The 25,148-nt window shown below is 40.7% G+C and overlaps 1 protein-coding gene and 6 long non-coding RNA genes across 7 annotated transcripts; 5 read left to right on the top strand and 2 right to left on the bottom strand.

Moving 5' to 3' along the window:
• The first annotated feature begins 609 nt into the window (after positions 1-609).
• LOC135119165 (uncharacterized) lies at positions 610-1,920 on the top strand. The gene is made up of 3 exons (XR_010278019.1): positions 610-767; positions 1,090-1,188; positions 1,327-1,920. It is a non-coding gene; the product is annotated as an uncharacterized LOC135119165 (long non-coding RNA).
• Positions 1,921-6,747: 4,827 nt separating this feature from the next.
• LOC135119163 (uncharacterized) lies at positions 6,748-8,315 on the top strand. The gene is made up of 3 exons (XR_010278016.1): positions 6,748-6,906; positions 7,047-7,188; positions 7,623-8,315. It is a non-coding gene; the product is annotated as an uncharacterized LOC135119163 (long non-coding RNA).
• Positions 8,316-9,184: 869 nt separating this feature from the next.
• Positions 9,185-10,603, top strand: LOC135119164 (uncharacterized). Its single transcript, XR_010278017.1, has 3 exons — positions 9,185-9,345; positions 9,518-9,617; positions 9,929-10,603. It is a non-coding gene; the product is annotated as an uncharacterized LOC135119164 (long non-coding RNA).
• Positions 10,604-11,560: 957 nt separating this feature from the next.
• Positions 11,561-12,689, top strand: LOC135119166 (uncharacterized). Its single transcript, XR_010278020.1, has 3 exons — positions 11,561-11,690; positions 12,286-12,369; positions 12,472-12,689. It is a non-coding gene; the product is annotated as an uncharacterized LOC135119166 (long non-coding RNA).
• A 2,377-nt stretch (positions 12,690-15,066) lies between these two features.
• LOC110382967 (uncharacterized) lies at positions 15,067-16,375 on the top strand. The gene is made up of 2 exons (XM_021343674.3): positions 15,067-15,226; positions 15,874-16,375. Exons 1-2 carry the CDS (start codon positions 15,207-15,209, stop codon positions 16,166-16,168), a joined length of 315 nt encoding a protein of 104 aa, XP_021199349.3. The 5' UTR covers positions 15,067-15,206; the 3' UTR covers positions 16,169-16,375.
• Positions 16,376-17,366: 991 nt separating this feature from the next.
• Positions 17,367-18,852, bottom strand: LOC126056215 (uncharacterized). Its single transcript, XR_010278018.1, has 3 exons — positions 18,701-18,852; positions 18,441-18,538; positions 17,367-18,115 (listed from the first exon to the last, which is right to left on the bottom strand). It is a non-coding gene; the product is annotated as an uncharacterized LOC126056215 (long non-coding RNA).
• Positions 18,853-19,516: 664 nt separating this feature from the next.
• LOC110382970 (uncharacterized) lies at positions 19,517-20,223 on the bottom strand. The gene is made up of 2 exons (XR_007511922.2): positions 20,174-20,223; positions 19,517-20,056 (listed from the first exon to the last, which is right to left on the bottom strand). It is a non-coding gene; the product is annotated as an uncharacterized LOC110382970 (long non-coding RNA).
• Positions 20,224-25,148: the final 4,925 nt, after the last annotated feature.

The raw sequence follows: 25,148 nt of genomic DNA on the forward strand, positions 1-25,148 counted from the left end.
AACCGTTTAAGCTGAAAATTTGAGTGGAGATAGCTTAGACCTCAGTTTTTTTCACCAACCGGCTACGGGAAACAGTCATATCGGGACGCCGCTGAAATGGTGGAAGCTGGTAGATAGATAAATATAGATATATAGGTAGATATAGATATATACGCTTGCATTGGACTGATATATGTAACTATAATGCAGAAGGTTTAACTGTCTCCCCGACTACAATGTTTTACACGGAGCGACTGCTTTACTGACCTCGCATTGTTATTCGTCTCGAATTGACATTCTTATTTGGTTAGCCGGGTAACTGGATTGAGGAAGTCTGATAGGCAGTTCTACCATGAGGCAAAAGACTGGAAGATCATCCCAACCATGTTTGGGAATAGGCTAGGCAGATTCGATACCCCTAGGAAGACTAATCGTCGGACTTTCTGACATCAGTCTACCAGTATCCCGTTACGACTGCCGAAGGTATAAGTTGGCTACTAATGACTATCTTCAGAGATGTAAAAGTTTTTTGAAGAGAATTCCAGAAGTCTTGATGCAACTTCCACCTTCTGAATATTTTCTGCATTGCGTTGCAGATGCATTCTAGAATGTTCATCTGGTATTGATCGTGACCTGCGCAGTGCAGTTAGAGCTTTCTAGACCAGACTTCCCTTTGTCTGAGTATCCAGTGCGTCGCCCGACGTCTGCCGTGCATCACGTGTGACTCCTTCAAGACTTGCTTCTGTGTTCCGGAGCCCTATCTTATCACGTAGCCTTCAGTTATGCAGGTAAGTGCCTACATATTGCTCAGGGACCTATTTAAACCTTATATGATTTGTTTAAAAATCGCGGCTTTTAAATTAATTCGGAAAATAAAAAGGGCGTGGCTGCCAGTATTTAAATTGAATGTTAAGTCTCAATCTTCAGATCTACAGTTCTGTATTAGAGTATTATAGGAGAAGTATCTATAGGACAAGATTTTAGCTCAAATACGTATTCCAAAATGTCTACCAGCTCTCTTTATCTATGTACAAGGGGAAGGACACCATTTTGTTTTATCCTTAGCACAAATGCTATTATTTTTAATAATTCTTGGAAATTCTTTTGCAGGTTGCTGGTTGGGGAAGGCATCTTTGAAAACGGCTGATGATTGAAGATGCAGTCTTAAGCAGTGGACCTTCGAGTCGAGAGATAGGAGGCATCATGATGGTATGTACAATTGTGGCTAACTATCCTTGTGTGAAAGTTGTCCCAAAATTAATCAATTTTTTTGTCTTGGTAATACCCCAAAGCTACTGAAAGCAGGCAAGAATATGCTCATTAATATAATGTTGTTATAATTTCCAGATCTCGTTGTACCAGCTCGCATTCTCTCCACACGTGGCGTTGCTCCGGCACGTGGCACGCGGCGCCACTTGAGCGCGCTGCGACGGGGCGCAAGTGGCGCCACCAACACCTGAAGCGCCAAAGTCAACCTCACCTGCACGCGGCGCGCCCTGCTCACACCGACGAGGCTCTGGCGACTCCCTGCTTCCACAACATGAGGTCGAGGAGATGAGATGGTAATCTGTTTTACTTGTAAAACAGATGCATCATCGTCTCTTAATATTGCTGTAGAGAGAACTGATTTCGAGTATTGTATAGAAGATCTTGGATAAGCAAACCATTGGAGCCGACTTTTACATGTCAGGGATGTAGGGAACTTATTGTGGCAAGTGTGGATTCAAAAGGAGGGGCTCCAAGGACCAAAAAATGTTGGTCTTTTGAACTTCTCCGGTCAAACTTTGGGTCCCCACTTGACTGGTCGAGTACCTTACAGTGATCTAGTATATAATCTTAATAAACTGAAATCATGATAGAAATATTATTGTAATTAGGTATAAGGTAATTATTTAATTGGTGTTTTTTCCTTACAGTTAAGTAAACAATATGATTTAATAATGAGTTTTATTGAAAACCCTTTGCCTCAAGTTCACCGACAACTTAAACGTCAGTTTCCTTAAAACAACTGTTTACTAAGAATTTGTGCATTCGATTTGCAAAGTAAACAGTTGTTTTAAGAACAGAGTCGTTCATATTATTAGTAAATGGTCGCAAGCGCGGCTGCTGTGCTCCAGGTCTCGGGTTCGATTCCCGGGTCGGGCTGAAATCGCTTTGTGGGTTTTCTTAAACTTTCACAAAGCAGCCCCTAGTCTGGAAGTTGGTGATTGATTCACCCGTGCATCGGAGAGCACGTAAATGTCGGTCCTGCGACTGATCTCTTTCCGGTCGTGTCGGATTGCCGTCCCATCGGGTTTTGAGAGTGAAGGAATAGGGTTTCTAAAACACTCAAAGGGATTTCGGATTTCATTGAAGTAACTATCTACTTTTAATAGAACCAGTTTTATTTGTTAAATAGCTGATTTGACCAATGGGCGGTCTTTTCACCGCTGGTTATGGTTTTTGTATCGTTATAATTAAATGGTGCAACTCATTCGTTGTATTGATAATAAGTTTAGTGAGCGGGGTCTCAAAGGTGGTACCTATAATATATCTCATCTGGTATTGATCGTGACCTGCGCAGTGCTGTTAGAACTTTCTGGACCAGGCATCCTTTGTCTGAGTATCCCGGGCACCGCCCTGATAAAATTAAATAAAAAAAATCATTTGTTAATGATGAATTCCTCTTGTATCAGATTGCGGTTATTGATTCTCCCAGAACGTGGGTAAAATAGCAAAAGGAATTACATAATGCGTACTTATAGAAAAAATACATAAGGAATTACATAATACGGGTATAATCTCATCTGGTATTGATCGTGACCTGCGCAGTGCAGTTAGAACTTTCTAGACCAGACTTCCCTTTGTCTTTGTAAGTTCAAAAGGTTCTTATAAGAACCAGGATAATTTTGTTCTTACAAATATTAAAAATGCGAAAGTACCTGACTCAATCTATCCCTCACGCTTTCACCCCAAAATGTCGAACCGATTAAAAATACACAGCTAACTAGTCTAAATCCTAAGAAAGGACATCATCATCATCCTCCGAGCCCTTTTTCCCAACTATGTAGGTCGGTTTCCAGTCTAACCGGATGTAGCTGAGTATCAGTACTTTGCAAGGAGCGACTGCCCTATCTGACCCTCCCAACCCAGTTACTCAGGCAACCCAATACCAATACCCCTTGGTTAGACTGCCGGGACCTACAATTAAACGTGCCATCCGAAACACAGTCATTGGTGTCCTTAGAAAGGACCTACGTTATATTTTATCAGTGGGTAAAATAGCTAGTAAAAAGTACATAAGGAATTACATAATGCGTATCTCATCTGGTATTGATCGTGACCTGCGCAGTGCAGTTACAGCTTTCTGGACCAGGCATCCTTTGTCTGTGTATCCAGGGCACCACCCTTTATATTTTCTTTATTCATTATATTCTAAGTCTTCATTGTAGGCTCTGGTGTCAGCCCCACCCAAAATATAAGAAGACTAGCTTCTGTCAGCGGTTTCACCCGCGTCACGTGGGAAATACTGCCCGTACTGGGATAAAAAGTAGCCTATAGCCTTCCTCGATAAATAGGCTATCTAACACTGAAAGAATTTTTCAAATCCGACCAGTAGTTTCTAAAATTAGTGCGTCCAAACAAACAAACAAATTCTTCAGCTTTATAGAGTAGCAGGCTGGTTTTTATAATTTACAGACTAACTTTTGGAATAAATACGAAATAACGGCTTCAAAAGTACTGAACCAATTTGAAAAACTCTTTCACTGTTGGAAAGCTTCACTCTTCCCGAGTAACATAGGCTAGAGCAGTTTCCCACGGGACGCGAGAGAAACCACGGGCTAGTACATAAGGTATATATTGCATACCACGTAGGTATATTATTATACGGGGAGTGTCGTACCTAATCACATTAAATAAAAAACATTAATATACTGGTTAATGTTATGTCGATTAGCACAATGAAAACAATAAAATACATAAACATAAAAAATAAACAAATTTTTCAAACAAAGTAGTCTTAGAAAACTGACAGCTGTCAAATGGTCAAAACATTCCAAACTCCTAACTTTATCTCTGCTTTACACATGATGTTGTAAATTATGTAAACGAAAAATGACTCCTGTGGCCAAACCACTGAATGGATTTGGTTATTTTTTTACAATTTGCCATAGAATATCATAAAGTATATGCGATAGGATTTAATGTGATTGTGAACGACACACCCTGTATTATTATAAATCTCATCTGGTATTGATCGTGACCTGCGCAGTGCAGTTAGAGCTTTCTAGAAGAGATTTCCTTTGTCTGAGTATCCAGGGCAACGCCCTTTATATTTCCTTTGTTCATCAAAGTCAAAGGTTTTTGTTTTATATAGACATGGTATTACAGGTTCTTACGAAACGTCGTATCATAAGTTGGTAATTTTTGTTAAAGCTCGGGCTCAACTCTGCCTAGCCCTTTCTCAACTATGTTGGGGTCGGCTTCCAGTCTAACCGGATGCAGCTGAGTACCAGTGTGCCACAAGGAGCGACTGCCTATCTGACCTCCTCAACCCAGTCACCCGGGCAACCCAATACCCCTTGGTAAGACTGGTGACAGACTTACTGGCTTCTGACTACCCGTAACGACTGCCAAAATTCTTCATCATTTGACGAAAAAAGTTCATGACAAGTAGGTAACATATACCCCAGCGGGGCCCAGCAGGGCCAAGGTCTGCCGGGGCTACGGGATTGTTCGAAAAAGTTACCGCGGCCCTGGTACATAAAAGACCTACGACGGAACACGACGGTTTTTAGTCAGTAAGAGTCTGACACTCCCTCACCGCTGCTAACCCACAGCTGGAGGGGGCATTTGATGATTTTTGTCGTCGATAAAAAAAAGTAGGTAACATATTATGTAAGGGGCGTGACCCATTGTCAGTAAGATCGATAAAGTATGACGTAAGTTTCTCATTGGTTAAAACCGGCATGCGCAGCCGTGAATATAAGGGGTGGAAAACCCATTAAATTGTTTAAGACTCCTCCCTAAAAATACCCTGGGAATATATTATTTCTTGCCAGGGAGCTCGTGGTTAAATAACAGAAGTGCGGGTCGATCGGTCAATAAGGAATTTGTACATTACAATTTACAAATGAAATTGTTTAATTTTGCAAGTTGGACATTACATCACTTTTACACGTCATTTTAAGAACGCTGGGGTCGGCATTTCCTAACTGACTGATCCCTGAGAAGAAACGCCGCAACAAACTCAAGGGTTCTGTAACTCTTTTTTACATTACAAAATACTAGGTACTACAATAAATTAAATAATTACAATTTATTACACTTTACATTACAAAGTTACATTACAATTTAACAATACATTATATTGTTTGTTCGTATGAATCGATTTGAAAAAATTCCCTGCTCGGAAGCTAGACTATCCCCAAGAAGCGTAGACTATATTCTGACTGTCGCTATATCCCTATGTCTGCTAAAATGTGTAAAACTACGCAACGGATTTTGATGAGTTTTATTTATAGATAGAGTGATTCAAGAGGAAAGTTATATGTATAATAACATCCATTAAATTGTGGGGAAATACTGTTATCCCGTGGGAAGCCGCGACGGGTCGCTAGTAATCAATAAATACTAAAATAATGTATGTTTTCTTTCATCATATTTAACAGAAAATTCCTGCTGTCTTTACAATCGTCTCTAAATGTGACGCAGGGCGTTGGCAGCATCCGGTATCCACGTGGCACGCGGCGCCACTTGAGCGCGCTGCGACGGGGCGCAAGTGGCGCCACCAACACCTGAAGCGCCAAAGTCAACCTCACCTGCACGCGGCGCGCCCTGCTCACACCGACGAGGCTCTGACGACTGTCTGGCCATGCCCTGAAGATCTTTCAATGATATATCAGTAAAATGTGTGTAGGATTTGTTTGTAAGCCTTTTATTTTTATTTATTTTAGCCCCTAAGTTGACCCACTGACCAAATACCACCTAAAAAAGTGCATACGTTTCGCCGGCGTCACGTGAAATCAATTTTCCAGCCTTTTGCGATAAATTAGCTATAATTGAAATAATTTTTCAAATCGACCCAGTACCCGCTGAGATTTGCGCGTTCAAACTAAATCCTCAGTTTTATAGCGTTATTAGACAGATAGAGGTAATATATTTTTTAAGAAGTGTCAAAAGCTACATGCTTCTAGACGTTTTTTTTTAACGACGTCAAAAATCATCAAATGACCCCTCCCGCTGTGGGTTAGCAGCGGTGAGGGAGTGTCAGACTCTTACTGACTAAAACCCGTCGTGTTCCGTCATAGGCCTTTTATGTACCAGCGCCGCGGTATCTCTTTCGAACAACCCGCAGCCCCGGACATGCTTCTAGACCTCACATTCACACCTCATCTAGATCGCGCACACTACAAACTTTTTGTGGGCGTTCTAATCGTTCTTATCGTGAATTCAATCAAAAAGTTTAGTCTGATCCCGAAGACATACCTGATCGTTGTTACGTGTGTACTTCCATTCGTCTTCATACTGATTTATGAGCCCAAAGCAACTGTTGGCCGACTAAAAGTTTGTAGTGTGTGCGCGCTCTTACCTGTCACCATTCAATGCTGAACATCTTTTACTACTGGAACCATCATATGAGATAACCAACTCGGACTGAGTGAGAATTCCAATCGAGTTTCAATGGTACTCACCTGCATCCGGTTTTAAAATATTACCTGTTGCAACACTATGACCTATTTGAACTGCATTCTAGAATGTTCCATTTAGTATTGATCGTGACCTGCGCAGTGCTGTTAGAGCTTTCTAGACCAGACTTCCCTTTGTCTGAGTCTTCAGTGCGCCGCTCGACGTCTGCCGTGCATGACGTGTCCCTTCGAACATCTGTTGGGGCGCCGCCCTCCGGAGCTCTAGAGTATCAGGGGTTTCTCAGCTTCTCAGATACGGGTAAACTTTTCAATATCTGCCCTATTTCTAATTTTCTTGCATTTAAATTAAATACTAGGGGTCCTCAAATTGGGTGTGTTGGAAAAAGGGGTGTGGTTCTAATGATGTCTTGTTTTAATGATGTCTCGTTTGGTTTCCAGGTCCCTGGTGGTGAAACAGCTTCTCCACTCGTCGCCGGAGGCTGCTGATCCGAGCTTGCAGCCGCCGCTCCTGACGAGTTGGATCCTGACGCCACCAGGGGACCGAGCTCTGCATCCCGCAGCCTCAGACTTTACCATCAAGGTATGTATGTGATGTAGTCATTAACCACTGTTTCTGTTTGAAAGCGGGTGAGGTATACTTGTATGTGTAAATGTACATGCATATTTTCTTTGTATGCGGCGCTCAGTAGTGAACAACACACAAAGACAATGTGCCTAAACATTTACACAAATAAGTATGACTCACCCGCTTGCGGGAGATATAATATCTATGCTAAGAGTTTTGGGGAAGGGCGTGGCTATTCTTTGAAGGATGGTGGGAGGGTCAGGGCGTGAGAGGGGTGGGGTAAGGTTGATAAGATAGTCAATTAAGTTCCTTTGTCTTTCTTGACCGCGGTAAATCTATCAAATAATCAAGAATCCCGGATAGGGCGTGGCTTTCTATTGTCCCTCCCCCTACTTTCATACCTAAAGTTTTATAACTTGTCTTTGAACTGTTCTGGTGTTCTGTTCCAGGTCTCTCGTGGACAGCAGCGACTTCCATCTCCGTCTGCTGACCAGCTGCCTCCAGTTCAGCACTGAGGATACCGGTTCCACCTCTCATGCGTCGCGTGAGAGATGAAACTGTGTGTCAAGTGTCTACAACTGAAGGGGATTGCATTTTCTAAGCTATTAACATGCTTTGAACAACATAACTTGTTATGTTCTTCCTTGCATGTTAATGGCGTTCTGAAAATGTGTGGTGTTCGTAGTCATCTTGTAAGGTGACTACGGTAGGCGCGGATTTGACAAGCAGCGACCATAAGGACCAATTTTTTCATCTACTCTTTTTGAAAAATTGGTTCTTTGATCCTGGCACTTGGATCCGCGCCGAGAGGTTTGAACGTGAGTGTAGCAACATTATAGTATATTATTGTGGTGATGCTACTCCTCACAAGGGGAGGGGAGAAGAGGGGTTCACAAGAGCATTAGTAATGTGCGACACATTGCTGGTACTCTTACCACAATCATTTAGTTAAGTTCGTCAACCAATCTTCTCCTCTCTGTTTTTAGGTAATAAGTAATCTATTGATCAGTGGTGGTCAAGTATTATTATTTCATTTTTATTTAGTTGATTTTCAACCCACAGTACATAATTTCTAGGTTAAGGTACAATGGACGTCATCATGAATATAATAATTATTAATAATAAAAAATTAGTTAAGGGAAGTTTGGTTTTCATTTCTTGAATTCCTCATTATCTACGCAATTGCTCGATGCTCCAATAGATGTTTCCAATATTCTATCTATCTATCCAGTATTTAATATATAAAGATAGATAGAATATGGTCCATCGATCCTAAGATTCAGCAATGCTTGGTGACATAAAAAGTTCATTCCCAGCTGTTTTAGAAGTCACGTTAAATTGATGGGTCTTGGTTGTCATTAGAACATCTTTGGTTATCAGAAGACTGTGTGAGTTATATTCTCAGGGAGTACTTAAGGGGGTAAATAGAATAAGAATATAAGGGAGTACATAAGGTAGTAGATAAGAGAATACTTAGGGTGGTAGTTAAGGAAGTAGAGGGGGCAGTAAGTAAGGGACAATATAGGGTAGTAGATAAAGCAGTAGAGAAGGCAGTAAGTAAGGGTCAATAATATAGGGAAGTAGATAAAGGAGTATATAGGGGAGTATACATAAAAAAGTACACAGGAGTACTACATAAGGGGAGTACATTTATCCAGAAAGTGTATAAGGAATAACGGAGTATACAATAGGAAGTGTGAGAGTAGAAAGGGTTTGAGTACATACTGGTGGTAAATAAGATTATAGGGCATGGGCTATGTGTTTTTGTTTGGATGAAGAAGTGGTGCAATCAAACTCAGCGGAGCAAAGCAGGCTAAAACAATTATGTTAACATTATGTCTCAAGAAGATCATAAAATAAAGATCAAGACCTGTAACGAGAATATCATGCAAATCAAATGTATTTTTCACGATGAAAACACAGTCCAAATTTTAATATTGCAACCACTGCATATCTGCAATGCGGATTCATCTGGTATTGATCGTGACCTGCGCAGTGCAGTCACAGCATTCTGGACCAGGCATCCTTTATCTGAGTATCCAGTGCGTCGTAGATATCGGGAAGTATTAGTCGTGTCACTCCTTTGAGGTCCTCAGGGCCCCTTGTCTAAGACTAGGGCTCTAGGACTTCAAACCTTAGGCTTAGATTAATTAAGTAGTACTAATGGGGAAGGTAAGTGTTATTCTCTTTTGTATATTTTAAGAAGTCTGCCAGAAGTGTTAAAAATATGAGATGACCAAAATGGGTGTGGCTAAGTTAGGTTCTATAATTTATTTAATATTTTATTATTATTTTGGAGGATGTTTGAAGATGAGTATTAATATTCGATTTTTTTACGTTACAGATCGTCTAGTTGTATTGTGCTAAGCCAACCATGGACTGGACCTTCGAGTTCCAGTCTATCATGGAGCTCTGGGACTTGCTGCAGCGCTTGAAAGAACAAGGTACGTACTTGATTGTTTTTCTACAATACTACATTTTTAACTTGATTTCTCTTTGGAGTTGGTGAATCAACAGGTGACCCCTCCCCTTGTGGGTGCAGTGGGACTTACCGAGTTAAACCCACCATGTTCCTTCTGTAGCCCTTTGTGTACCAGTGCCGTAGTAACTTGCACGAACAATCTTGTATCCCTATTCTCTCTAGACTTTCTCTCACTACAGAAAGGCTTATAGATTGTCAAAAGCAAGTTAAAGATTCTGTCCATTGTCCTTCTATTTTTGCACGCTTCTGAAACGTCATGGTATTCTGTTCCAGGAGCCGCGCAGTCAGACAGCGTGAACCATCCCCAGCAGCCGGCGGAGCACTGAACATGTCACTTTCAGCTTACACAAACTACTTACTTCTACTATCTAAGTAAGCAGTCTGTCAGAGCTGAAACACGTTGCATTTTCCATGCTATTAACATGCTTTGCATATTAATAGTTTTGAAAATGCAATGTTGTAATCATATGAGATGACTAAGGTAGGCGCGGATTCAATTGTAAGAGATCGTGAGGACCAATTTTTAAATCACCTTTCTTGCAAATATTGGTCCTTCGGTCTTTATTTTTGGATCCGCGCCTGCACCCGTAACAACATTCTACTTCATTTTAATCTTATGTGAGAGTTGCAACATTACAGTACAATATAACTATTGTAGTGAAGCTACTCCTCGCAAGGGGAGGGGAGAAGAGGGGTTCACAAGAGCATTAGTAATGTGCGACACATTGCTGGTACTCTTAACACTCTCATTTAGTTAAGTTCGTCAACACTCTTCTCCTCTCTGTCATATACCATGATAAATATTTCAAATCTTGTAAATGCTTGAATAGGTTAACGAATTTTATAAAAAAAGCTACTGTTGTCTTTATTTCAGAAATAGTTCACTTCAATACAATGTAATTAGATACAATGGACGTTTACTTACATAAGAATAAATTAATGTGTAATCACAGCGTTTTAATGTCCTATTTGGTTTACTTCCTAAACTCTTATTTCCATCTTATCCTCCTACCCTTTTCCCTATTTTATTTGCGGTAACTGCCTCGTTGGTTTAGCTGTCGCAAGCGCGGCTGCTGAGCACGAGATCTCACGGGTCGGACCGAAATCGCTTTGTGGGTTTTCTTAAACTTTCACAAAGCAGCCCATAGTCTGGAAGTTGGTGATTAATTCACCCGTGCATCGGAGAGCATGTAAATGTCGGTCCTGCGCCTGATCTCTTTCCGGTCGTATCGGATTGCCATCGAAGAAGTGACTGCCAATCTGTTACTGTTACTGTTACATCCATTTTATCGTCACACTGCTGTGCACAGGCCTCTTCTCACACGGAGATGAGATGCGATTCGTGAAAAACCATGGGCCTTGGCTTAAAGCTTAAAAACCAAGCTTAGAGCATTTAAAAAGCCGGAGCTGCCATGAGGGCAAGACAAACCCTACGCGAAAAAGTCTGCCAATTTAATTGACAAATAGTGATCCCACTGACAAATTATCTATCATATCGTTGTAACATAACTAGACACACAACTCATAAGTATCATATCATCATCATCATCATCTCAGCCATAGGACGCTCACTGCTGAACATAGGCCTCCCCCTTAGATCTCCACAGATACCTGTTGTGTATTATATGAACGGCGTTAATTTTGGCAGACGGTAAGAAATGGCATGGCGTCTCCGGTTGATGAAATGGTCTATGTGGCAAAGCTAGTACATAATTCATGACTAAGATACAAATAAAACTGCATCAAAAAGGTATCTTAATATGTATGTTTTTGCCTATAAAGTCATCATTTGGTTAAACATCAAAGACAGCTTCCAATTTGTTCGCTAAAGTTAAGACACATACAATTTAAAGTGTTGCAACATTTTGTCCTATATTCAACTGCATTCTAGAATGTTCATCTGGTATTGATCGTGACCTGCGCAGTGCAGTTAGAGCTTTCTAGACCAGACTTCCCTTTGTCTGAGTATCCAGTGCGTCGCCCGACGTCTGCCGTGTAAGGAGGGTGCATCCACAAAACTTTGGAAAAGATGAAGGTGAGTCTTTTCTTTTAATTATCTCATTATCTGCCTAGCCTTTTCCCAACTATGTTGGGGTCGGCTTCCAGTCTAACTGGATGCAACTGAGTACCAGTGTTTTAAAAGAAGCGGCTGTCTATCTGACCTCCTCAACCCAGTTACCCGGGCAACCCAATATCTCTAGGTAAGACTGGTGTTACTGGCTTCTGACTACCCGTAACGACTGCCAAAGATGTTTAATGACAGCCGGGACCTACAGTTTATCGTGCCCTAATCGTCTCTGGTAGGAAAGTGTTATCTATCTAAATACTATTTATTATATTTTTCTTTGCATTGGGGTAACAATTCATCGCAAGGGATCTTAGAGAAAGGGCGTGTCCCTTAGAAATGGGGCCGTGAAATATATCTTAGGGTGGAATTCCATTATCATTGAGGGGGACAAAAGCTATTGTATGGACCAATAGAAAACTTGTATTTTCGCCTTCATTGAAGTTATATAGTGTTCCCTCTCTTATTTTTTTTGGTGTGCCCCGTGTTAGATAATTTGGACTTATTGGATTGACCGCGGCTTTTTGGACCCTGGTTTCTTACTTTTTATTTTTATATATTTCAGGTCACCATGTAAAGGAGATATTGGTCTCTCGAATTGCCTAAGATGCCTCTTGATCTACAGTCTCACAATTCGCACTCAATAATGGTACGTATTTAATGTATTCGTCATAATATTCTTTTGAATGGGAAAGTCTACTTCAAAGTTTATTTTTTGGCCCTTCTAATACATATTTTTTATATATTCCAGCTCGCATTCTCTCCACACGTGGCGTTGCTCCGGCACGTGGCACGCGGCGCCACTTGAGCGCGCTGCGACGGGGCGCAAGTGGCGCCACCAACACCTGAAGCGCCAAAGTCAACCTCACCTGCACGCGGCGCGCCCTGCTCACATCGACGAGGCTCTGACGACTGTCTGACCTCTCATTATGAAATTGAGAAGATCTTTAAGGCTTTTCAACTTCATATTAAGAGACCGTCAGGATTTTCTTTTTGATATGTTGGATTTTGTTTGCACAAACTCATCATTGCTTAGTTGATGTACATAACAATACAAAGAATAGAAACTTTGTATTCGCGTCAACAAGTACATAGATAATGATGAGTATGTGACTCAGTTTGCAAGAAAAGTTAATGACAGATCTACGGATATTTAGAGGAAAGATGCCATGGTATATTCTATAGATATTAAGTAGGTTAAGCTTTTTACTCTTATAGAAAATGTAAGAGGGTTTTTAATGTCACGATATCACTTCTTCGCTTAATACAAATAAATGTTTCGTCAGTCTTTTGTTTTATTTTATAATCTCTGGATTGCAGGGGAAGAAAAGATAGCGGAGATGCCATAAGGAAGGTAGGTCAGGCGCCTTCTTGTAGCTCAAGCAACGTACGGTAGGCGTGATCAGTTACTAGAACTAACGAGACGTTCGGGTTCCTTGTCAAATCAAAACCAATCTGTCAAAGATTGTTCTTGATCGATTGGTGATTTTATTCTTCCATAGAAGGCGTGCAAGGGCGGGGCTGGTAATGTTCCTCGTCACTTGAACACCCGCATTTTGGCTCGCTCCTCCGTTAATCATTTTGTTCTCCATACTCAGGATCGAATCTATTATTATTATGGTATTTTTGGTCTTAAATTGCACCTGAGGTTTTAGAAAACCTTTAATGGAGAATAAGGGAAGAAATTAGTGAAGATCAGCTTAGTGCTGAGTCCGCAGGGGCGGTGGGAATGTTCGCGCGAGTAACCGCAGCCCTGGTACCTATATGAAGGGATTCAGAAGGAACCTGATGGGTTTTAGTCAGTAAGAGTCTGACACTCCCTCACGCTGCACCCACAGCGGGAGGATATGGTCATATGATGATTTCCCACTAAAAGGTCAGAGCTAAGTTTATCGAACAATATTTTCATCAATGTTAAGGATAGGTGTGTAGGAACTGACTTAATACCAGAGAAAACAAAGGCAGAACGATTTTCAAATGTACTGTTACTATAATATCTGTAGTCTTAGCAGTCGTTGGTACAACCCACGCCAGAGGCCGTCAGGCGGATTTGAGAAAACTCTGACACTAGGGCTTCTTAGGTGATTAAACCTGCAGCTCACTAGATAAGAAGAACCAGTATGGCTAGGCTAAAATCTACCAAAAGTAAAAGCTGTTTTCCAGTAGTTTATATAGGACAATCCATACTTTCCCAATTGCAACTGCTGGAATCCTGAATCAATGATAATGAGAACAGGGACCAAAGTGACAGCTTTTGAAAAACCAGGTATTGAAGGTCTTTAAGATTCCGAAAATATTTGGAAGAAATATAGCAGTAGCTGATAATAGAAGGAAGATAGTGAAGAAATAGCATAGGCTACTTTTTAATCGGGTGCCTTGTTTAGTTATTTTGGATCCGGGTGGAACTGTAGAGTACAGCTAGTATTCTCTACAGTATTAAAATCAGATTTTTATATTTAGTCCATTTTAGAACGGAGGTTTTAAAAAAATATTTTATAATTTTCCAGGTTGGCAACATTGCTTTTTGACATAGCAACACTCAACTGATTTATACGTTGTTATGACTATATTTTGATTAACTGCAATGCAGATGAATCTCCCAAAATGTATTGATTGTGACTTGCGCAGTACAATTCCTCTTAGTGGATGCAATACTAGGTGTTTCCCGTGGCTGCACTTATCTCTTGGGTGCTAATTATTGAAATATTCTATAAAGACAGTATAGAGAATTCTAAGAGTAAATAAGGGCATTTTATGGAAAAACTAGCGACATCATCATCATCCTCCTGCCCTTATCCCAATTTTAACTGTGGTCGGCGCAGCATATTTTCTCCTTCCTAGTCTTCTATCTGCCGTTATCTCACAAGTAAAATTCTTTCTAACCATATCGACTTTCACACAAACTATCCATCGTTTCTTTGGTCGTATGGAAAAACTAACGTCTGCCAGAAGTTTCACCTGCGTCCTGTGGAAATTATTTCGCCCCCTAAAGAAGTAGCAAAAAATGCATAGGTATATTATTCTTCTTTAAATGGGCTATGTAACATTGAACGAATTTTTCAAACCAGACGATGTTCAGTAGTTGCTAAGGTTAGCGTGTGTTCATGCAAACATATGTACATGAAAATTAAGTTCTCAACGTTCCAATGCTACATAACTGGGTATATATTTAATCGGATGCATAATAGTCTTTCAATCACCAAATCTGCAAAAATCGAAAACACCCAAGAAAAATAATTGCCAAAATAATAATCGCCTTCTTTCTCAAAGTTGGCACCCCCCTCATGCAGGATTGCAACATTCAGCCAAAACTCCCGGGGCTCGAAACTGCACCTCTATTGATCGGGACCTGCGCAGTAAGATAGAATTTTCTAGCCTAGACTTCCTTTATGCGCTTAGTGCGATTCCTACCGTCAACGTACTTTGACGTGTTGGTATAGCGAAGTCGCGAATTTTTTTTTGCAGCCAGTTCCACCAGCTTTGAAAATGGGGGTTCTAAGGAACAAGTGAGTGTGTTCTGTTTTTAAATGTTTTTTAAGTTTGGAAGTGGTGGTCGATTTTTGAAATTAGTTTTTTTTTTTGTGGTAGTTGGGTTTGGGTGTGACCACGCCCATGGCAGGGCAGTATATGGATCAAATATGATCTGATGATGATGATGAGGGCATTGGAGTGACGAATTAGCATATTGACATGGATATAGGTGTCTTCCAAGTCTAGGTCAGTGGGTCGTCTTAGGGCGGTCTGGTCTTTCTGGCTTTGTTCAAACTGGTGGGTGTTGGGTGTGTCCCAAAACTTGACAATAGCAATAAGGATGTTATTTGTGAATCGAGTGTTTTATTTAAGAAGGGGACATATATAGGGTAGGAGGTGTTGGCTGGGCGGGGGGAGGGGGAGGACAGGAGATGACTTCTTACATAACTGTCTAGTAGTAACATCATCTGCCTAGCCTATTCTCAACTATGTTGGGATGTATGTCTGCTTCCAAACTAACTGGATGCATCTGAGAACGTATATTCTACATAGACGACTGCCTGTCTGGCCTAAAGCCCCTAATAACCACGCCCCAACTTTCTGTGCCTTCCGAAGCAGCATCAGCACCTAATCTTTTCCAATTCAGAAATATCAACTCAACAGCTTTTTCCTATAATTCCAGAAGCTTCGAGGACGAACGCCAGCGTCGCCTCGAGAGACCTCCAAGCCGGGAGATAGAAGAAGGACCCCGAGCTTCAGGATCAGGACCCATGCCTGTGGTTCCTCGCGGCCGAGCCACCGAGCCGCAGCCTCTTCCTCCATCCATGGAAGACATGGACAAATACATGGAGTATCTCCACGAGATGATCAAGAAACCTCACAGTCCTGAGGAGATAGAAGATCTGAACCGGGTCTTCCGCCAGACTTTCAATGAGATGAAGGAGCTACTTGAATACGCCAAAAATAAGTACAAGTAATTCCTGAAGAATTCTCGTACGTGTCAAATCGCGCTTGTGTTTTTAACGAGTCTGGTATTTCATAGATTCGTTGGAACTTTGCGCGAATAAGTGTATTCAGTTTGTCTTTGTATTGTGGTATTTTTTATATGAGTTTTTATTGTTGTGAAAAAAAGGTCTCCTTTTGGCTCAAACTTTTCATTGTTTTATTAAATCTATCTGTGTAAATTGTTGTTTTATTGACCCTAACTTATATAACATAATTACAGAATATTCTTATATAATAACATGTACTAATATACACACACGAACAGTCTATCTGTCTCGCTATCACACCTACCCTAGGTACCTACTGTAACGATTTAAAAGACACGTAAGTACACAGAAAGTCTAGAGGTTCAGAAAGGATATGATATTTATCCGATACCACGGGGAATAGCTAATTCTTATACCAATCATAAAACGAAAGTAGCTTACTCTCTGTTTTCAGGTAATCGCATAGGTGTGAAATCCCTAGATACCTTTAATACTTTCTACTCTAATCTAAAGTCGTATTTCAATCCTTCATTTAAGCCAGCTGTCTTCAGATCATGTCCACAGCATGGTATTCGGTGATGCTACCAGCAACCTTCATCTACTTTGAGTTATAAATTCTTGCGACAAACGGCATTCCGGAGAGGGCTCTCAGAACTCAGAACTGATCCCAGTACAGGACTTCTTGTTTTAAACATTTTGTTTGAGTTCAGCGCAGCCTGTTTTCTTTCATACTCTTCTGTCCACCGTCATCTCATACCATCAGATAGACATCATCAGATGACGGAGAGAATGGAAGGAGAAAATATGCTGCGCCGACCCCGAACAAAATTGGGATAAGCAGGGCACGAGGATGATGATGATACCCAAGTAGAATCAATATGAGTTTTGACCACGTCAGGACTGATGGGACCCATAACTTAACCTGTCTTGGTGGTCATATTATCCACGCCTGTCCACACAATTGTGGGCAAATGTTTGATAAATCAAAGATTTGCAGATAGATTTCGAGGCTGTAACTTACTGCAGATTACAATCATTGGTCCATCCGTTGTTTAAATCTCATTCTCTTCATATAAATTATGTTCAATATCAATCTCGAATGACGGATGGATCGGTCATTGAAATACGGAGTAAGTCGTCATCCTCAAGATCAAAGGGTATGTTAGAAATAAAACGAACTCTATGCCTATCCTAAAAATTATAAATTTAATAGATTATAAGTACACGTAGCATATCATCACCAAGATGACTTTTATTATAATTAACTTAAGACTAATTGTGGATTAAATATAACTTAGTACCTACAATATCAACTTACTTGACCACCACTGATCAAGAGAGTATGGAACTGTTCTTCAAATTATACCACTAAATGTTGTCTTAGGTTACCATTGTGATAATAGCTTATAGTATATTTACCTTATTACCTATAAACCAGAGAGGAGAAGAGTGTTGACGAACTTAACTAAATGAGAGTGTTAAGAGTATTATATTACTAATGCTCTTGTGAACCCCTCTCCTCCCCTCCCCTTGTGAGGAGCAGCTTCACTACAATAGTTATATTGTACTGTAATGTTGCTACTCTCACGTTAATTTCAATTTACTAGAATGCTATTGCGGGTACAGGCGCGGATCCAAAGGTAAAGACCGAAGGACCGATTTTTGCAAGAAAGATGATTTAAAAACTGGCCCTCACGATCTCTGACAATTGAATCCGCACCTGCCTTAGTCATCTCACATGATTAGAACATTGCATTTTCAAAACTATTAATATGCAAAGCATGTTAATAGCATGGAAAATGCAACGAGTTTCAGCTCTGACAGACTGCTTACTTAGATAGTAGAAGTAAGTAGTTTGTGTAAGCTGAAAGTGACATGTTCAGTGCTCCGCCGGCTGCTGGGGATGGTTCACGCTGTCTGACTGCGCGGCTCCTGGAACAGAATACCATGACGTTTCAGATGCGTGCAAAAATAGAAGGATAATGGACAGAATCTTTAACTTGCTTTTGACAAAATTAAAGCCCTTCTGTAGTGGGAGAAAGTCTAGAGAGAATAGGGTTAGCCTGCTGAGACAACGCAATTGTTCGCGCGAGTTACCGCGGCCCTGGTACATAATGGGCAACAGAAGGAACATGGTGGGTTTAACAACATGGGGGTTTTTGCTCCCACAAGGGGTGGGGTCATGTGTTGATTCACCAATTCCAAAGAGAAATCAAGTTAATCATGTAGTATTGGAAAAAAATAATCAAGTACGTACCTTGCTCTTTCAAGCGCTGCAGCAAGTCCCAGAGCTCCATGATAGACTGGAACTCGAAGGTCCAGTCCATGGTTGGCTCGGCAACACGACTAGATGATCTGTAACGTGGAAATTAATACATCATCATCAAACATCCTCTACGAAAATTGTTCAATGTTAAGTTATAGATCGGAACCTAACCACGCCCATTTTGGACATCTCATATTTTTGTCACTTCTGGCAGATTTCTTAAAATAAATCACACACATTATATCACTCACCTTAAATAGTTATTAGTCTAGGCCTGTGAAGTCCTGGAGCCCTAGTCTTAGACCAGGACTCCGAGGTGTTCAACGAGTCACGCGTGCTGCACGGCAGACGTCGGGCGGCGCACTGGATACTCAGACAAAGGGAAGTCTGGTCTAGAAAGCTCTAACTGCACTGCGCAGGTCACGATCAATACCAGATGAATCCGCATTGCAGATATGCAGTGGTTGCAATATTAAAATTTTGACTGTGTTTCAATAGTAAAAAATATATTTTTTGGGTGTGGTTCTTTCTGAATGGAAACATGGTCTTTTGATCCTGATATTAAGTAGCTTCTTCCTTAATGAAAATAATGATTACGAGAAAATAATAATAATCATCATCTGCTATTTAAGCAATTATGTTGGGGTAGGCTTCTAGTTTAACCAGATGCAGCTGAGTACTAGTGTGCCACAAGGAGCGACTGCCCTATCTGACAAGAAAACAATTTGAATCGAGTTTATGCTTGCTTCCGCAAGCGGGTTCCCCACATTTTGATGAAACTGCTTCCCGCATCTGGTTAAAAAATGTAGGCACATTTTCTATTGACCTATGACCCCTCCCGCTGTGGGTTAGCAACGGTGAGGGAGTGTCAGACTCCTACTGACTAAAAACCGTCGTGTTCCACCGTAGGCCTTTTATGTACCATTGCCGCGGTAACTCGCGCGAACAATTCCGCAGCCCCGGCAGAAATATTTAGGTACTTACCATATTATCCAGGGATAGTGAAGTCTTAATTGGTTCAGTAGCGAAGGAGCTATAAGGTAGGGTTCAAAAATAAAACAAAAACGCTTCCTTAACCTAAAGATTATAATTATCTACCCGTATATCTTAACAAACTGTAATATCGTGACAATGAAAACTCTCTTACATTTTCTATAAGAGTAAAAATCTTAACCTACTTAATTACTATAGAATATACCATGGCATCTTTCCTCTAAATATCCGTAGATCTGTCATTAACTTTTCTTGCAAACCGATTCGCAAATTCATCATTATTTGTTGACGCGAATACAAAGTTTGTATTCTTTGTATTGTTACAACAAAATAATGAAGAGTTTGTGCAAACAAAATCAAACATATCAAAAAGAAAATCCTGATAGTCTCTCAATATGAAGTTGAAAAGGCTTATAAAAGATCTTCTCAATTTCATAATGAGAGGTCAGGCAGTCGTCAGAGCCTCGTCGGTGTGAGCAGGGCGCGCCGCGTGCAGGTGAGGTTGACTTTGGCGCTTCAGGTGTTGGTGGCGCCACTTGCGCCCCGTCGCAGCGCGCTCAAGTGGCGCCGCGAGCCACGTGCCGGAGCAACGCCGCGTGTGGAGAGAATGCGAGCTGAAACATATAAAAAATATGTGTTAGAATGACAAAAAAATAAACTTAAAAATTGGTTTCCCTATTCACTTTAAATTGAAAATAATATTATGATGAATGCATGACATACGTACGTACCGTAACTGAGTAGAAAATGCGAGGCTGTAGATCAAGAGGCATCTTAGACGTTTCGAAAGACCAAGACCTCCTCCTCCTCCTCGACCTGAAACATATAAAAACATTTTTGTTAAAATTGAATAGCTGCTGTCTAAAAAAAGGGAGGAGTTTAACTGACTTACAAAGAATTATTTATCTAACACGGGTTAGAAAAGGACCAACCTAAGTAAAAGAGGGAGACGACACTATATAGCTTCAATGAAAGCGAAAATATAAGATTTCTATTGGTCCATACAATAGCTTTTGTCCCCCTCAATGATAATGGAATTCCACCCTAAGATAAGACGGCCCCATTTCTATAGACGGGACACGCCCTTTCTCCAAGATCCCTTGCGATGAATGTTACCCCAATATAAAGGAAAAGTATGATAAATAGCATTTAGATAGACAACACTTCACAACCAGATACAATTAGGGCACGATAAAGTCTGACAATTGTGCTTATCATGGGGTATTGGGTTGCCCGGGTAACTGGGTTGAGGAGGTCAGATAAGGCAGTCGCTCCTTGTGGCACACTGGTACTCAGCTGTATCCGGTTAGACAGGAAGCCGACCCCAACATATTTGGTAAAAGGTTAAGATGGTGAGATGATTAAAATAAATTCAGACTCACCTTCATCTTTTCCAAAGGTTGCAGTTTTGTCGATGCACTCTTCTTGCACGGCAGACGTCGGGCGGCGCACTGGATACTCAGACAAAGGGAAGTCTGGTCTAGAAAGCTCTAACTGCACTGCGCAGGTCACGATCAATATTCAATGGAACATTCTAGAATGCAGTTACCTATATGTAGTCCTTATTTTATAGGACTTTAAAGTCGTATTTACGTTGACGATATTTTGTCGTGTATTCGTGTATGTTTGAAAATTTGTGGACGAATTCATTTATTAAAATAATGTTTGATATTAAAAAGCTGGAATAGTTTGTATGAGAATAAAAAAAGCAATTTTGATACTGAATTAACAGTAGGTTAGATATGTAATTCAAATGTATATTATAGATAATCTCTTCTAATTATTTTGCTGTGCCCATCAGGGTCTATATCATATCATTTTATATTTTCCACTTAATGTACATTATGGAATACAATAAAAGGTATGATATGTTATGATATCTGTAGTAACAGCTGCATTGAGGCTCTGGTCATCCCCTTATACTATATCTATCCACATTCATGCTCATCACCTTCCTCACAACATGACTCTCATTCCTTCGTATCACATGCGCATACCATGACAGCCATTTTCCACATAGCTTTGCGGTTTCCAATGCCACTTTTTTTCCTCTTGTATTGTCAGATGTCATACATAAATGCTATTAAGATTTTCCCAAATCTATATTATATACTCGTACATACAAAATAATCTCTATATCCCTTGGTCACGCCACCATCACGCGTGAATAGCTGGACCGTTTAAGCTGGAAGTTAGAGGGGATGTAGCTTAGACCCGGGAAAAAGACATAGGATTTTGTTACCATCTGGCTATGGGAAGCAGTTATAACACGGGTTAAACCGCGAGCGGAAGCTAGTCATGAAATAAAATTGAACACACACAGCAAAGAACATTTCGGGCGCACGTGGTACATAGCCTGGAACACGCATGAAATACGCATCGCTTCGCAATAGCATTCGCGTTGCGTTGTCTCCCTCACGCAAGACACTATGTCTATGGTAACAATATAATAAAGAGGAAACATTTTTTTGTTTGAACCAAAGGCTCCAAAACAACATCCGATTAGAAAAATTGTTTCACCATTGGAAAGCTACACTATATTCTTTATTGTACACAAAAACATATAAAAATACACACAACACAGAGAAGACATTACAAAGGCGAGCTTAACCCAGAACTGGGTTCTCTAACAGCAAACCTTAGAGCGATAGAGAGATGCGATAGGGAAGAGAAAATTAAAAAGTGCACAACATTAAACAAAAGACAGATAAAACTACATAACATAAAATATATACCTATAAATAAAACATAAAATATAATAAATAAATAAATACATACATACAAATAAGGTCATGTTGACAGGAAATGTTCTTTAATTCGTCTCTTGAAGACATCTAACGATGTGCTGTCACGTATACTGTGAGGCAGAGCGTTCCAAAGCCTCACAGCGCGAACAGTGAAGGATCCATCATAACGGCTCGAAGTATGAGGAGGGACACGGAGTAGAAGAGATGAAGAGGAGCGACAGGGTTTGCCTCTAGGAACAAGGAACTCAAAGCGTTCCTTAAGATAATTTGGAGCGTTGGGATTGTGAAGAAGAGAGAAAAGAAAATACAGAATATGAGCATCTCGACGCTGCCGAATTGGCAGCCACTTCAGCTGGCTCCGGAATTCAGACACATGGTCGTATTTCCGGAGGCCAAAAATGAAGCGGATGCACAGATTCTGCAGACGCTCGAGTTTGTTAAGAAGTTCCTCAGTCGCATCAAGGAAACAGACATCGGCATAATCTAAAAGAGGGAGAAGAAGCGACTGAGCGAGAGTAATTTTTGTCGGAAAAGGCAGGAACTTCTGGAGACGTTTGAGTGACTGAAACGAGCAAAATACCCTTCTGCTTACTTCTGCAACGTGTGAACCCCAGGATAAATGACAGTCCATAATTACCCCCAAGTTCTTGACCGTAGAAGAGTATGGGATTGCAACGCTATCATATGAGACCGGTGGTGGAGAAGACAGCTTATTAAGGAAATATCTGCCACCAATAATGAGAGCTTGTGACTTGGCAGGATTGACTAGAAGCCCGAAATCCTTAGCCCATTGACTTATGTTTCTAAGATCATTATTGATGGCATCAATTGCTTTCGGTAGCTCTTCAAGTTTGAAGTGTTGATAAAGCTGCAAGTCATCTGCATAGAGATGGTAATGCGAAACTAGTGACTTAGTGATGGCGTTTATAAAAACGGAGAAAAGTAATGGAGAGAGAACGCCACCTCCACTTGAGACACTGAGGATGGATTGGAGACTTTGGGCAAGGGCAACACATGAGCTTTCTTCCAAGCCGATGGAAAGGAGCTAGTGAAGAGGGAATAATTGACTAGGTGGAGAATGACAGGACAGATGATATTAAGGATAGGAAGGAGCATTTGTAGGTGAAGGCCGTCATCCCCGACAGCTTTTGTGGAGATGGATAGAATGGCACGTTTGATATCTCCCTCCGTAGCCGGGTGGAATGAAAACGAAGTACATTTAGGCAAAGAAAGGTTTGAGAGATACTGAATAGTAGACGATTTAACGTTGTCGCCCAGCGTTACTGGTGACTTCGAGAAATGGTCATTTATTGTGTTGAGGTTTATTTCGGGAGCGCTATCATTAGCGACCTTCCCGATACCAAAAGACTTAAGAAATTGCCATACTTGTGCTGTGTTGAAGTTTTTAATGGAGTTGTGAATATGGCGTCTCTTCGCATCTCTGCACAGACGACTGCAGCGATTACGTAATTGCTTGTAAAAAGACCAGTTCTCCTCAGTTGGATCCCTTCTGTAGCGTCGCTTAGCCTTATCCCGTCTTGACATTTCCTGTTTTATACTGTCAGATAGCCACGGGGCTGGAAGGTGTTTGACTCTGACTTTTTTAACAGGCGCATGTTTATCGTAGAGTTCCAACACTAACTTGTTAAATTCAGATACCATGGAATCCACATCAGTGCAGTCGTAAACAGGAGACCAGTCAATTCTGCCCGCATCCTCCATCAAACGATCCATATCAATGTTCTTGAAACTGCGAAGGAAAAGAAACTTGGATTTACGCTTAGGAGGACGAATCTTATAAGATAGAAACAAAAGGTCATGATATGAGAAAGAGGCAGGAAGTTGACCATGAGTGGCTACTTTGCTAGGGTCTGATACTATTATAAGATCTAGAAGAGAGGGATTACAGTGAGGGGCGTGATGAGTAGCATTAAGCTGAAGAATGTTCATATTGACAGAAGAGACAAGAGATCGAAGTTTACGGCTGCGCACATCATCCTTAATTAAACAGGTGTTGAAGTCTCCGAGGATAATTGTGTGGTCATAACAGGGAGTGAGAGATTCAAGTTTCGACTCAAAAGAAGAAAAGTAGTCGAAAGTGCACGAAGGATTATAATATACACCTAAAAGTATTTTGGCACCATTAAAATTAATTTCGATAAAGAGATGTTCAGCGAATTTAGAGTAATCGCTCGGAGACTTGTCCACAATGTGATAGGAGATATCACCCCGTAGATAAATGGCGACCCCTCCGCCTCCCTTGCCAGTTCTGTCATTACGGACAAGTTTGTAGCCGGGCAAGGAATATTGGGTGGAGGGAAGTGCTGGTTTGAGGAAAGTTTCAGAGACAAGGATAGCATGAACAAGGTTTGAGTCAAAAGAGGACAGGAGATCAGCATGATGAGCGGGAACACTTTGAGCATTTATGTGGACCACATTGAAAAATTTACTGTAGGGAGAGAAAGTAGTAATCAGTTGATCACGCAGATGCACTGAATCATCACTGAACGCACTGGCAAAGCTCTCGTCAGATGCACAAGAAGACGAACAAGAAACAAAACTGTCATCAAAATTGTCGAACATGACAAATAATTATTGACAAAAAAAATATATATATATATATATAAAATAAAATAGAATAAAATTAAAATAACAGTTACCTAATATTCAAAACATCCTCGATGCACTCGCTAGTAAGAATAACAATACATGGATGAAAAGGTTCGTATCTGAATATAGTTTCCGAACGAATTCAGGCATAGAGGTAATCTGTGGAAGATGTTGTCATAAAAACTAAACAAAAATGTTACGTGACCGACAATACAAAACAAAAAAAAATAAATAAATTATTTTGCAAGCCTTTTCGGTTTCTTCCCTGATGGAGACTTGTTGGACAATGGACTTTCCCGTGTGCCCACTGTCAACTCGCTAGCAGAAACAGCCGACGTCGGAAACTGCC

The sequence above is a fragment of the Helicoverpa armigera genome, chromosome 30 (assembly GCF_030705265.1).
Source record: "Helicoverpa armigera isolate CAAS_96S chromosome 30, ASM3070526v1, whole genome shotgun sequence".
NCBI classification, from domain to species: domain Eukaryota; kingdom Metazoa; phylum Arthropoda; class Insecta; order Lepidoptera; family Noctuidae; genus Helicoverpa; species Helicoverpa armigera.

Excerpts from the sequence above, each read along its gene's own strand:
- LOC110382967 (XM_021343674.3), top strand. The coding sequence starts at position 15,207 with ATGGGGGTTCTAAGGAACAA. Across the intron at positions 15,227-15,873 it reads ATGGGGGTTCTAAGGAACAA|AAGCTTCGAGGACGAACGCC; the intron begins GTGAGTGTGTTC and ends CTATAATTCCAG.